At 52.3% G+C, this 13662-nt stretch overlaps 7 protein-coding genes across 7 annotated transcripts; 4 read left to right on the top strand and 3 right to left on the bottom strand.

Annotated features, from left to right (window-relative positions):
- Positions 1-71: 71 nt before the first annotated feature.
- Positions 72-1325, top strand: YALI1_D16981g (uncharacterized protein; the record flags this gene model as incomplete). The annotated part of the gene is made up of 1 exon (XM_502799.3): positions 72-1325. One exon carries the CDS (start codon positions 72-74, stop codon positions 1323-1325), a length of 1254 nt encoding a protein of 417 aa, XP_502799.3.
- Positions 1326-2187: 862 nt separating this feature from the next.
- YALI1_D16959g (uncharacterized protein) lies at positions 2188-2463 on the top strand (the record flags this gene model as incomplete). The annotated part of the gene is made up of 2 exons (XM_068282696.1): positions 2188-2226; positions 2284-2463. 2 exons carry the CDS (start codon positions 2188-2190, stop codon positions 2461-2463), a joined length of 219 nt encoding a protein of 72 aa, XP_068138797.1.
- A 2331-nt stretch (positions 2464-4794) lies between these two features.
- YALI1_D16932g (uncharacterized protein) lies at positions 4795-7972 on the top strand (the record flags this gene model as incomplete). The annotated part of the gene is made up of 2 exons (XM_068282695.1): positions 4795-4946; positions 4993-7972. 2 exons carry the CDS (start codon positions 4795-4797, stop codon positions 7970-7972), a joined length of 3132 nt encoding a protein of 1043 aa, XP_068138796.1.
- Positions 7973-8703: 731 nt separating this feature from the next.
- On the bottom strand, positions 8704-9099 carry YALI1_D16891g (uncharacterized protein; the record flags this gene model as incomplete). Its single annotated transcript, XM_502797.4, has 1 exon — positions 8704-9099. The coding sequence occupies one exon, from the start codon at positions 9097-9099 to the stop codon at positions 8704-8706; it is 396 nt and encodes a 131-aa protein (XP_502797.4).
- A 644-nt stretch (positions 9100-9743) lies between these two features.
- YALI1_D16879g (uncharacterized protein) lies at positions 9744-10251 on the bottom strand (the record flags this gene model as incomplete). The annotated part of the gene is made up of 2 exons (XM_068282694.1): positions 9744-10150; positions 10194-10251. The coding sequence occupies 2 exons, from the start codon at positions 10249-10251 to the stop codon at positions 9744-9746; spliced, it is 465 nt and encodes a 154-aa protein (XP_068138795.1).
- A 270-nt stretch (positions 10252-10521) lies between these two features.
- On the bottom strand, positions 10522-10847 carry YALI1_D16873g (uncharacterized protein; the record flags this gene model as incomplete). Its single annotated transcript, XM_068282693.1, has 2 exons — positions 10522-10662; positions 10707-10847. The coding sequence occupies 2 exons, from the start codon at positions 10845-10847 to the stop codon at positions 10522-10524; spliced, it is 282 nt and encodes a 93-aa protein (XP_068138794.1).
- A 930-nt stretch (positions 10848-11777) lies between these two features.
- On the top strand, positions 11778-13499 carry YALI1_D16864g (uncharacterized protein; the record flags this gene model as incomplete). Its single annotated transcript, XM_502796.3, has 1 exon — positions 11778-13499. One exon carries the CDS (start codon positions 11778-11780, stop codon positions 13497-13499), a length of 1722 nt encoding a protein of 573 aa, XP_502796.3.
- Between the last annotated feature and the right edge of the window lie 163 nt (positions 13500-13662).

Below are 13662 nucleotides of genomic sequence, written 5' to 3'. Positions count from 1 at the left end.
ACACAGTGAGTAGCAACACACACTACATTATCCCACCCACTCCACGCCACGTGTGGTGACCTGTTTGCGCCATGTCTATGAAAGGAATCACCAAGGGCATCGCCCGAGCGCCTCAGTCGTTCAAGGCCAAGTTCAATATTGGGGAGCAGACCAAGGATCTGGTCTACATTGACGCCGAGAGGCGGTTCAAGGAGCTCGAGAAGGAGACCAAGAAGCTGCACGAGGAGTCGAAAAAGTACTTTGACGCGATCAACGGCATGCTGGAGCACCAGATCCAGTTCTCCAAGGCGATTGAGGAGATCTACAAGCCCATTTCTGGACGGCTGTCGGACCCCAACGGAGCCATTCCCGAGGGCAACCCCGAAGGTATCAGTGCATGCGAGCAGTACCGTGAGGTGGTCAACGATCTGCAGGCAACGCTCAAGCCCGAGCTGGAGATGATCGATTCGCGAATCATTGGCCCCGCCAACGAGCTGCTGGAGGTGATCAACTCGATTCGAAAGATGGCCACAAAGCGTGCCCACAAACAGCTGGATCTCGACCGACACAACAACTCGCTGAAAAAGTACCAGGATAAGAAGGAACGAAGCGTCAACGACGAGAAGAAGATGTACTCGGCCGAGTCAGCCGTCGAAATCGCCCAGCAGGAGTACGACTACTACAACGACATGCTCAAGGAGGAGCTGCCGCAGCTGTTTGAGCTGGAGGCCCAGTTCATCGCTCCTCTCTTCCAGTCCTTCTACTACATGCAGCTCAACGTCTTCTACACCCTCTACATCCGCATGGAGGAAATGAAGATTCCCTACTTTGACCTCACCAACGAGGACATCGAGGGCGCCTTTGCTGCCAAGCGGGGCGACGTTGCCGAGCGAACTGAACAGCTCTCCATCACCCAGTTCCGAGTCGGACACGCCCGTGCCAAGCTCGAAATGACAAAGCGACGGTTTGCAAAGGACAAGGATAAGGAGGCCGCTGCAGGAGCTGCCCCCGTCGCCGGTGCTGCGCCGCCCGCTTATGGAGGCGAGGAGGCCGCCGACCCTGCTGCAGCTGCCGCTGCCGCTCCCGCCGCGTACACCGCCACCGGCTACCCCAACGAAAAGGCCGTGTACACGCCTCCCGGGGCTCCTGCAGCCGCCGCTCCCGCAGCTGAAACCTGCACCGCCCTGTACGACTACGAGGCGCAGGCTGCTGGCGACCTGTCGTTTTCCGCCGGACAGGTCATCACCATTGTTCAGCGAACCGCTGACACCAACGGTTGGTGGACGGGTATTGTCGGGGGACACCAGGGAGTGTTTCCTGGAAATTATGTTCAGTTGAATGCGTAACCGCAGCGAGCGAAGCGAAGCCAGGTTGTTTGTGATCTGGCCTTGGTGGTGAGCCTGAATTATGATTTCACCGCCATCACGGAACTGCACTTGAACGGGCATTTAATAGTAATGAGATATGTATGCATTGGTTTTGGTAGTGTAGGAGTTGGTAGGATATGGAGCTCTAGAACAAGTATGTGTCTAGAGTGAATGGATATGTCCCTAACAGCTTCAGACTCAAGGAAGATGACAGAATGATCTGATACCACGAGCAAGAACACACTTGAGACATGATGACATTGAAAGTCGATTCAAGGTGTGTCCATTCTACAAGTAGTTGATATGTTAGGAAGTATGGGACTATTTTAACGAGAAATGGAACTGCTCGAATGATATGATGAAGTCTGTGCGAGTCCACGGGTCGTATATACTTGTATACTCTTCTGGATGCTCATCCAGTTGCCCTCCTTTCCAAGAATTACATACTGGAGCACATAGTGTAGGTACATGTAACAAATAATGCCTTCTAACAAAAAGACAAGACAAATTAATGACAAGGGATGTCTTTTCGGGACTTGCCAGGTGACTATGGAGTTGCTGGCGGTGTCCACGATATCTGACGATGGACGAATGTAGTCGCATCACTCATGCAGAGATAATGCACCTCCGTAGAAGATCGTTGGGTTGGTGGAACGAGTGGGTTTGATGTGGGGTTGGAGCATGGACAAGAGTTTGAGGTGATGGATTGAGCAGTCCAGTTTTTCTGTCAATCTTGGGTTTTTTTTTCTTTCATTTTTTTCCCATTTTTTTTCAATTTATCTGATTTATTTTGATTGTGGAAAAAATCGGAATAATTAGTTAAAATACTCTAAAACACCCCATGGCACGTCTGAGGCTCCGCTACAAGTACGTTCATGATGTTCACGAAAGGTAACCGTCTTTCTTCGAATACACCGATCCCCACTGCTTCGACAAGTTCTACATCATCGGGTCATGTTTCACCGAGATTGCTGCTCAGCTGCCACCGACCCCCGTGTCTCTCAGCCCCTTGTGCAGCCGGTGGAGCAGCGCAGCCGCTTTAATTAACTGTCTTAATGCGTCGTCTTTCCGTCTCCAACAGTCTCGAGTCGGCGTTGCTTTTTTTAGCGCTTCATAACTGCTTCGCTCGCTTCGGAACAAGCGTGAGACATATTCATAGATCATCACAATTAGGGGTATAAATAGAAACATTTTGAGACAGGTGAACCAAGAGATTGACACGAGGATTGACAGAGGTGATACAAGGGCTCAAATGGAGGAATACGACCCGAGTGTGTGTTGGGTCAGCGTACTTGCACGATACAGCAAGTCGGTACAATACCGTGCAAGTCGGCACAATACCATGCAAGTCGGCACAATACCGCACAAGTACCGTACAAGTACCATACCAACATCTTCCCCAAACAATAAGTCGGGCATGTGGAGTCAAAGATACCGATGATTTCGCCACCCACGTGACAGTCATTCCACAGTTGCTTCTCTGGGCTTGTTTAGGACCGTCGTATACCCGATCAGGATGATGTATACACATGGTTCTGGGTTGTAAATCTGCTCCAAACGCGGCCATGTCGAGATGTAGCAGTCGGAAAGGCGATCAGAAAGCGGCAATCAATTCAGCTCAGTCACAGGACCACAACAATATCCCGTCCGTCCCCGCAACTCCTCCCAAGATGCCCCCACAGCTGTCCTTCTCCGCTTGTTAGTGTTGCTATAAAATTGAAAATTGAGGCTAAGCAGGTCAACCTAAACACTAACGTTTAGTTATTACGGGACGAACGAATGTGGAGTTGCACAAGTGGCTCTTCTCGGGGGGCGAGGAGCAATGGGCATGGGAGGGGGTTTGAAGGGTCCTCTCCGTACCCCTTCTTGTGTCTGAGGGGGGAAGGCTGTGTGCGGGTCAGAGGAATGGGAGTTGGTTGTTCGGGGCGCCTTTCCCAAAAGAGCTCCAGAGCTCGGATCGGCACAAAAGTAGCTGCGTTGGGTTCGTGTGCGTGTCAGCAATCCAACGGTGCCAATTTCCGCGAGATCCGGGGCGGTATTTCCCGAGCTTCGAGAGCTTCGGGAGGCGCAGTATGGACTTTCCTCTTTAGGTTGGGCTAGCATGTCTGGAGTGTGCATTTTTATTTTGACGTGGATGCAGTGCAGTGGCGAGAATGACAGTTTGGGGCACGCCACGACGCGACGACAGGGGCCGAAACGGCGGACAAAACCGCAGACCGGCCGCGGCAACCGTGTCGCGCGCAATGTCGGTGTTTATGCCACTTTTTGGCCCTTTGATTTGCCCCTAGAGCGGCGTTTGTTAGGCTCGGGCCGGTCTATTTATAAAAACTGCAAACAAAGCATAACAGAAGGCTCTGTTCTGTCGCAGGGTTAAAAGAAGAAGAAGAAAAAAAAGACAAAAAAAAAAAGGACGTGCAGTAATTAGACCTGGGGCTAAAAACGGCAATCATCACAGCACACACTCCACAGCGGACAGAAAAGTGGCTTATGTAAGTGCTGTAGCGTCCCTCGTGGCGTTCTGGTCTGGTCTGTTCAAGGGTAATTGGTCATGGGGACAAACGGTCGGAATGCGGGTACGAGACGAGTACGATATCTGAAACACGCGAATCTCACCATTACACTATGTAGTCGTACGTGTACCAACATGTTTACACGCACACACAGCCTAATAAGGGGTATATATAGGAGCTACTCGTGCCTATACTGTACTAGTGTAAGTACATACTCCCACTTAGTCAAAAGTACTGTCGTACTGTGCTGTAGGTAGTTGAACCCAGGAGAAGGGCAACTGACTATTGTACTTGTCCAAACAGACCGTCGATTGGTCTTGCTACAAGTGTGTGGAGTTGCCCAGATTCGCTGATCCACACGCAAAGACATTGTAGTACATACATGGGTTCACACCGTTGACACCCACCCACACCCACCCACTCACGCTTACTCTTTCTCTCTCTCTCTCTTGCCGTGCAAGTGTGTGTGTGTGTACAAGTGTTAGACTATTCCCACTGACAAAACTCTTTATCCGCACAACACCACTTAGACCACCACCACGTCCCGTTCATTGAACGCACGAGCCTCTTCGCAACGCCCCATCCACGACTCTTTCGCCACCAGGTTTCCCGCAGATATCACCACCGCGCTTTTTCCACCGACCCAGTCACGTGATTCGTGAGTATCCACACCCCACGACATGGATGGCAGTGTAGCAGTGGACGACAGTCCGAGGATGGGAGATGATGAGAGGGAGGAGACAAGAGACTGAGGGTGACGCTGAGCTGTTGCAGAGACACAGATAGCGACAGAGATGGATTCAGACCTAGACTAGACCCGGACTCACACAAGAGTGGTGTGGGACACATGTGCATGTGGACGGGGGGTCCCAAGTCTAAGAAAACAACAACACGTCTGTTTGTGTGCCATTTTCACAGCAGTTTCGGCTTTGATCGCTATGGTATTGCAGAAGGACGCAAACACTGTCGCAGGGAACAGCAGAAACAAACATGCTCGCTCGCCCAGACTGGTCTACATTTACACACAGTCCTGTCCAGTCTCATCTCACGCAGTCAGTCTCATCTCACGCAGTCAGTCTCATCTCACCCAGTTGGTGTACTCAGCTTCCTCCATCCCTAATTGCACACTAACCCAGAATGTACAGTTCTTCACCACCAACGAAAACATCGCTGGTGTCGTGGTGGAAGACGTTCAAAATGAGACCCAAGGACCATCCGGATCTCGCAACGTCTCCCACCACGCAGATGCTAGCACCCCCAGGCATGCCCCAGGGCTCGCTGTCTCCAGGCCCCACCGGTATGCTGGAGCGGCCCAAGCTGCCACACATGAGCCGTTCCAACGGAGAATGGTCGTCCTACAACGCCGCAACGGCCCTCGACGAGGAGCTAGAGGAGTCCGTCATCTTCGGCGTACCTCTCGCCAGCTCCATCCAGTACGCCAACGTTTCCATCTCTTTGACGGACCCCAACGGCGAACAGTTCATCTACGGTCACATTCCTATCGTCGTGGCCAAATGTGGCGTGTATCTCAAGGAGCACGCCACCGGAGTGGAGGGAATTTTCCGGGTATCTGGATCCGCCAAGCGAATGCGTGACCTCCAGAGACTCTTCAACACGCCTCCCCGATATGGCAAGGGGCTGGACTGGTCGGGGTTCAACGTACACGACGCTGCCAACGTGCTGAGACGATATCTCAACCATCTACCTGAACCGATCGTGCCTCTGGAGTTCTACGAGCAGTTCCGAAAGCCCCTGCGAAACTCGCCGTCGATTCTCGAGTACATTGAGAACAAGAGCCCTGCGCCCAACGCAGGTGCAGGAGGAGGAGGAGCCGGGGCTGAGGCCTCCGCTGGAGACGGCAGTGCTGCAAACCCTACGGCATCGACAACATCGGTGGTGGCTTCCGAGCACAATGCGTCCGTGGCTTCGCTGACGTCGCTCGAGTCTACCACCACGTCCATGCAGGCGTCCACCACCAATCTGTCGCTGGACGACCCACTGCACACCGAGATTGTGCAGACCGTTGCGGTGTACCAGGACCTGATCGCGCGGCTTCCTAACCTCAACCGGCAGCTGCTCATGTACATTCTGGACCTGCTTGCCGTGTTTGCATCCAAGAGCGAGGAGAACCTCATGCCTGCACCCAATCTGGCAGCCATCTTCCAACCGTCCATTCTGTTCCACCCGGACCACGACATGATGCCGCGCGAGTACCGGCTATCACGATCGGTTATTGAATTTATGATTGAGCACAGCAACAAGTTCTTGTCGACAATCGAGACCATTGCGCGGGAGGAGCATGCGCGAAACAAGGAGCTGGGTATCAAGCCCATGGCCCCCTCCCCCCAGGTGTCTGTTACCTCTACGATTGCAGGCCAGGAAGCTGCTGCTGCTGCCGGATCTAGTGGCGGTTCTTCCTCTACCTCTTCTGGACTCATGCCTCCCGGACGACGACACTCCAAGTCCATGTCCTCCGTGAATGCTCCTCCTGCCGCTGGTCCAGCATCGACGCCAGTGCACGTACAGGCAGTGCCGCAACAGCCTCGTGAACAGCTCGTGGTGCGAAAGCCCCGTGAGAGCGACAGGGTCAAGGAAGATGCTGTCGCTGCCGCTGCGGCGGCTACCCCTGAAAAGGGCGGTTTGCTAAACACCATCAAGCGGGCATCGTCCCTGTCGCGACGGCCCTCGCAGCGACGCACGTCATCAAACTCGTCGCAAACCAGCGAGTTGCAACGCTCGTCGACAATCAACAGGGGGTACAGAAAGAGCAGCGTCAAGAGCGACGAGAGCGCCCAAGGCGTGATCCCCACATCTGCGCCGGCGTCGATCGCCTCTGTGGCTGTGCCTGCAGCCCCGACAGCGTCTATGTCTATGCAGTCACCTGCTCCCAGCATACAGATCAACCAGATTCCCCATTCCGAGCAGGCCACTGCTTCTATCCCAGGCCCTTCTGCTGAAACCGGACCCAGCAGCATTGCTAGCTCTGCTGCTACGCCCGCAGGCACACCCGCAGGCACACCCACTGTAGCAGGCAGCGGCAGGCCGCTCCTCTGTCGAACAGCCTCTCCGCGAGTGCTGTCGCCGTCCACGGAGCCCAAATCCTTCCTCGGCGTGTCCGATGAGGGTGAGCATCCCGGCCGGATGTCGCGGCGATCGTCACACGAAAAGTCTGGGTCGCCGCGGTTCAGGGTGCTGGGCAACGTCTTCGGCCACAGCAACGACAGCGCCAGCTCGCTCAGCGGAATGACGCGGTCAGTGTCGTCGTCCAGTATCGATGGTGACGGCGTGGGAGCCGAGGAGCGACCCAAGAGCCGATGGCGACGGTCGTTCATCTTCATGCAGCCCAACAACTCCAACCCAGCGATTGATGACCCCAACTTTGCTGCGCCCCCCGTCCGATCTCCAGGTGAGGTGTCGATGGATGATTATTCAATGTCCCCCTCGAAGCTGTCGTTTTTCAAGCGAATGCGAAGCCGAGAAAGGGGCAGCCAGGACGTTGAGCGTCCTTCCAGCAGTGCAGATGCAACGGAGCCTCCTACTCCTCCCTCTGCTACTGCGGTTCAAGCGGCGGCGGCGGCAGCAGCAGCAGCAGGTGGACACGGACATGGCCACGAGGAGAAGCGTGCTCCTGTGGTAAAGAAGCCCGTTTCCTCACCTGCATCAACATCTCCTACGGCCACTACACACACAGCGACGTCTACGGCGTCTCCTGCTCCTTCCGCAGTGAAGAAGGTGCCTGTTCCAAGTGCTGGTCAGGGACACGGGCACGTGGTGCAGGGCCATGTTGTCCAGGGACAGCCCGTCCAGGGACAGGCAAGTCCCGCGGCCCAGGTCCAGCCCCAGATCGCTATTCCTGTCGAGGCTCACAGTGCACACACCCAAGCCCCATCACAAGCGCAACCACAAGCGACGGTTTCAAAGACTGGAGCACCAGCGTCGGCATCGGCATCGGCGCCAGCTCCTGGGCCAGCTCCAGCTGCTGCTGCTGCTGCTGGTACTGCGCAGCCTGTCGCACCTCTCCAGACGATTCAGTCCATGATTGAGCCTGAGATCGGGGAATCCGCGGCGACCTCGACGGCGGCTACTGCCCAATCCACTCCCGCTACATCCAGCTAGTCTATTTGGAGTCTGCTCCGCGACGATGAGCGCACACGCGGCTCACCATATTTAATGTATCAGTATGAATGTATTTGTATGAAAAGGGGAGACTGTTTGTACCAGTAGTTGTACAGTCTCAGGTTTGAGTGCTGACGTCTCAACCAGAAGTAGGCTGTCGTCAGATCGACCGGACTACGTCTTTGTGTCTGTGCAAGGCAGTATTCCATCTGCCTGTGGCTACTGAGCAACCTACACGGGTGGAACCAGCAACAAAAGAAAGTTGAGCAAGATGTGTGGCATCGGGCGTGATGTTTAAACCAGGCTGCGCTTCTGAAAACGGTGTAGTGTTTCCGAATTGGTATACGACGAGCTTGAGGTTTGTGGATGATTATCGCTCATTTTTCCGTCTTGCAGCTGCGAGTGGAATCAAAAAAGTGAGTGGTTGTATTGTCTTTGGCGCCATCAATGTATAGGCGGAGTGGTTGCGGTATTGAGACTTTGTTCCATCTTGACTTGCTATTGACGGCAGGGGAGATCGAGGGTTGTACGATGGTTGGACGTATAATCACCACGGAAATTCAACATATTGTCAAATGGAAGGCAAAGCTATCAACCACTGCGCTCAGCTCCATACACTGCATGACATCGTACACTGGCAACTCTCCAAAACCAATTTAATCTCTATATACACTCCTCCCTATGCAAATTCATGTCTGTCTGTGACAGAGTCGTTAGTGTGTGGGTGATTGTTACAAGTCGTCAAACACCGGGCCCTCGTAGACACCTTCCCAGTCCATTTCCGACTCGAGATCTGACGTTTCTGTATCGTAATGAATGGTGGTGACGGTGGGGGCAAATCGGACCGCTCCCGGTGAAGAGGGAGTGGCTCCAAAGTGCGAGTCGGTCTTGAGAATGCCCTTGTGTTCAGGAGTGGCTACAGGATGCAGTGGTGGGGTCTGTTGGAGTGTCTGGGGCGGCTCCGTGGCAATCTGCGGGGCTTCGCGAGTCAGCTTGGACCATGTTCGGCGGGTGAAGGTGGCATTGGAGTTTCTCAGCACGTATTTCCACGCCTCGGAGATCTCCGACTCGGTCCACTTATGATGGGACGTGTTGGGCGATGGGTGCTTGTCCACTCTTCGAATCATTTTGTGAGTATTGTGTGTGCGGGGGGGTTAACGGGTAGATGAGAACGAGCCTCGAACGCCAAGCCAGGCTTTTATATATATATATACAGACACAGAAAGCGGGGTGAATTTTATATGAATGACGACGTGGGTATCACGCAAAATTTCGGACAAGAGAGTGTCCAAAGTTTGGTCGAGAGTGTTAGGAAGGGATTACGGGGAGAATTTGGGGATAAAGGGGCCTTGAAAAGGGTCGGAATGGATTGAAAAAGACCCTGGTAAGTCCATATTCCATTTTATTTTCTCTTTACGACCTCTACAGCATCTTCTAGACCGGTATCAGTGGGGTCCCACTGTAGATAGAGTTGGTATGTTGGTATGATGAACAAAAACAGTGGAAAAATCAGGACGAGGCCAGTTTGGTCAGTTTTGCTCCGATTGAGAAAATGAAGGGTGGATTTTCATCTGTCCGGCCCAAATATCCGATTCTACAAGTCCCTCCTCCATTTCGTCGCCTCTTCCGCTCTCTACACTGCCCCCCGCGTATATTCCGGACATGTTAATCATCAGAGTTTAACGGCTAAGCAGCGGACATGTGAAGGGACGGCATTTTCTCAGATGACCAAAAGTCACTCGATATAGAGCGGCTTGACCTGGGGTAAAAGTCATGGGGAGGGTGTAGTGACGTGCTTGGAATTAGAATATCTAAAATGACCGAAAATCGGGTCAAACGCGGAAAAGAAATACGGAACCCGCATGGAAGGTCGAGTGACCGAGGCGGTGGAGAGGGTGGAGAGGGTGGAGGGGTGGAGTGACCTTGTCTTGTGGCAACAGAGAGATGCCGTGTCCTCTTTGGAGGGCTGGTAACAAGGAGTAGACTGTACAGTTGAGAGGCTGACTAAAGATAGAGAGAGAGAGAGAGAGAGAGAGAGAGAGAGAGAAAAGAGAGAGAGAAGAGAGAGAGAGAGAGAGAGAGAGAGAGAGAGAGAGAGATAGGTAGAACAGCAGTTGGATTGTAGAGCAGTGATAAGATAGGACACGGCGGCTGTGAAAGAGAGGCAGTACTCGTACTCTTTACAGTGTACAGGTTTCAGGTACGAACACTGGTTGTAGACGGGCGGGGTTGACCTCTTTGATGCTTAGTAGTATTTGAAGCTCCCCTCCGATCAACATTTTTTCAACTCCGGTTGAGTAAATAACCAACTTCCGGGGTTCCTCGAAACTTCCGGTCCGATTGGATTCGACCCCGACGTCGAGACAAACATTAACAAGCTGGCCTCCATAACAATACAGTTAAGTCCGTGTTACTCGTATAACGGTATAGGCAGTGGAAAAGAAGGTGCCGGGGGTGGAGCAACTCGATACGAGGGCTTTTGGCACGGGCCCTTGACACCAGAGAGTGTTGTTACTTTTCCAGTACCTTTTTTGCTTCGAATCGAGTTGTTATGGGACCAGTTGGACCTGTGTGTCCCTCAGAGACAGCAGAGGTGAAGAGAAATCCAAGGCGTCCGTGGATCGACTTTTTCTGTAATCAGGGAAGAAGTGGATTGATAGATGGCCTACTGGCCCATTGTGGACGCCACTCTTCAGACTAGTAGGTCATCGCAACCCGAGCGTTGGAGAGTAACCAAGGGCAACAAAGGGAAATGAAGGGAAACTAAGGGAAATGAAGGGAAACAAAGGGCAAAGAAAAGAAGTAAAATGTCAATATTATCTTCCTGGACGTTCGTCAAGCTGTGACTAGGCTCTCGAACTTCTTTTACTTTCATTCAGGTCACATTGCACCCGACGGAGATTGCGGAGATAGAAGAGGCAAGATAGGGCCAAGAACAACCACTGTACATATCGACATGTGAACCAGTGTATGTAAGTGGATTTTTTCAACCACAATATGAGATTAATTACATACAATTAGCTTGATTGACAGTTGGTTGGTGTCTGTCTATTGTAGTTTCAATGTCTTTGGAAGTTGGTATTCAGAGGACGTTTCTGGAGCTGTTTTTCCGACGTCATTTGGCGATATTTCACAACTCCACATTAATTTCGCAGGCTTTTATCGTCGTACTGTCCTCCAATATTCGTAGACTAACCAGGTAAATGAGAAGAGGAGCACTATAGATAGTATAGTATGTACTTTGTTTCATACCAGCTGATCATGTTTCCACAAGACCTATGCTATCTTCTTCATTTCATATGCCATTATTTGAGGTGCCCACGTTGCATCCATGAATCAGATCTACGACACCCTCTGTAGAGCCAGAGTAGGTCCTGAAGAGCATTATGGACGGCCTTGACAATACCCGGCCAATAGTGCAACATAAATTATATTGTACTCATGGAACCGCTGTCAACTATTGGTTGACCCTGTGCTCAGACTGTTCTACCTCCTACTGTAACTACGAGTATGTACTCTCCAGTTTGATAATTTGACAGGCGCAAAAGATTGTAGGACTTGTGCTTATACCCTCCAAGGTACTCAGGTTTCTTCCATCTCGACACTTGCACTTTCACCGCTCGGTGTATTCTCGAATATATCGTTTCATTTCGGTTAATCAAATTAAATTCCAACTTCGCCTCACGTTCCGTTATCTGTCAACGTATATGCATATACGTGCATATCCAGGTTAAATGCGTCGCCACAGAAACGAAGATTGACCACCACTGTCTACAAGGCTACGAACGCTCTCTAACTACACAATATGAAACTGAATCTGGCAGTGCTGGCGCTGGCGGTGCATTCCGTGGCCTCAGCAGCTACGGGCCAGCAGATTTTTGCACTCAAACGTCCCGACAGACGTGCTCTGACTCCCGGCGAGTACACCTTTCTACAGACCACAGACACCCACGGCTGGTTTGAGCAGAGCGGTGAGACCTACTTTGGCGACTGGGGCGATCTCGCCAGCTTCCACCAACACATGAAGAAAAAGTACCCGAATTTGCTGTTTTTTGACTCGGGAGACAAGCATGATGGCAACGGGGTTTCGGACGCCTCTACCCCGAGAGGCCACTATTCGCGACGGCTGTTTCGCGAAATGCCCTTTGACGCCGTCACGGTCGGAAACCACGAGCTCTACAACACAGAGGTGGCCACGTTGGAGTACGAGGAGGTGTCACAGCATCTAGGAGACAAGTACCTTAGTGGTAACGTGGAGATTTGGAGAGGCGAATGGCGTCCCTACGGTAACCGATACAAGGTGATCGAGCGGTCGCATTACAAAGACGGCAAAACTCGTCGGATCCTCACTTTTGGCTTCCTCTATGACTTTGACCTGCATCCCAATAACATTCGAGTCACCAAGGTCAGAGATGCCGTCAAGCAGCAATGGTTTCTGGACGCTCTGGACAACGAGGAGTACGACGTGGTGGCGGTGATAGGCCACATTCCCCTACGATCATGGGAATTCCCTCAGCTGATTGAGGCCATCAGAAAGCGAACAAAGAAGCCTCTGGTGCTGCTAGGTGGCCATTCTCACGTCAGAGACGCCGTCCAGCTGAATGGAGAGTTTGACGGCCCCTCTGACGTGTACGGCATCCAGGGAGGCCGGTTCCTGGAAACTCTGGGATGGCTGTCTCTTAATGTCACTGGTCAGGAGTCCACCTCTTCGTCCCGGTCATATATTGATTTCCATATTGACGGTCTCAAGTTCCACGCCTCACATGACCCCGACCATTCCAAGTGGGACACCGCTTTGGGCAAGAGCCTTACTCGGCAGCTGAGCCGCATCAAGAAGAAGCTCGATCTGAAAGAAGTGTATGGATGTGTGCCCGAAAACTATTACACCAATGGCGCAAAATTCCCCGGGCCGTCTTCTCTGCTCAGTCTCATTGCTGACGAGGTGCTCCCAACTCTGAATGGCACTGCCGAGGGAGCTACGGGTGACCGAGTGATTATCACCAACACCGGCGGTCTGCGTTTCGATCTGCTCAAGGGCCCCTACACACGTAATACCGGCTTTGTGGTGTCTCCTTTCCCCAATAACTGGGTATACCTTCCCAATATAGACATTCACACGGCCCATGACATTTTGCCGTACCTGAACCGAAAGGCGCATATTTTGGGAAGTGGTCACATGGTGCCTGAGGAGATCCCCCAGGAGTGTGACATGTTCCATGCTGCAGACACCAAGGGCCTGTTGCCTGGATACGTGACTCTGGACGACTACGGGCATGATGGAGATGATACTCCTCATTGGGCTCTTCCTTACTACGAGCTTCCTAATGCCATTCAGACAGAGATGCCTCCGGACGACGTCAAGTATGTTGATCTGGTCTTCTACGACTTCATTGCCCCCTTTATTCAGGAGGCGCTGTATGCTCTTGACCGGCCTGATTACTTTGAGCGGCTGACCGACTATGGAGGCAAGGGACTGAATGAGCTACTGAAGGACTACGCCGAGGAGCACTGGGAGTGTCGGTATTAGTTCCGACCTTTGCACTGGCGCGTCGTCACACACTGCATAATGCTAATTACATGTATAAGATAACTGATATGGCTAAAACGACAGTACAGTACCGCTACTGGTACAAGTATGTGGCAGACTGATATGGTCTGCGATCCTACATATCTATAATTGGATGGAGATA

This window comes from Yarrowia lipolytica, chromosome 1D (assembly GCF_001761485.1).
Source record: "Yarrowia lipolytica chromosome 1D, complete sequence".
NCBI classification, from domain to species: Eukaryota; Fungi; Ascomycota; class Dipodascomycetes; order Dipodascales; genus Yarrowia; species Yarrowia lipolytica.
The sequence above is the reverse complement of the archived record's forward strand: the minus strand, read 5'-3'. Positions and strand labels throughout refer to the sequence as shown.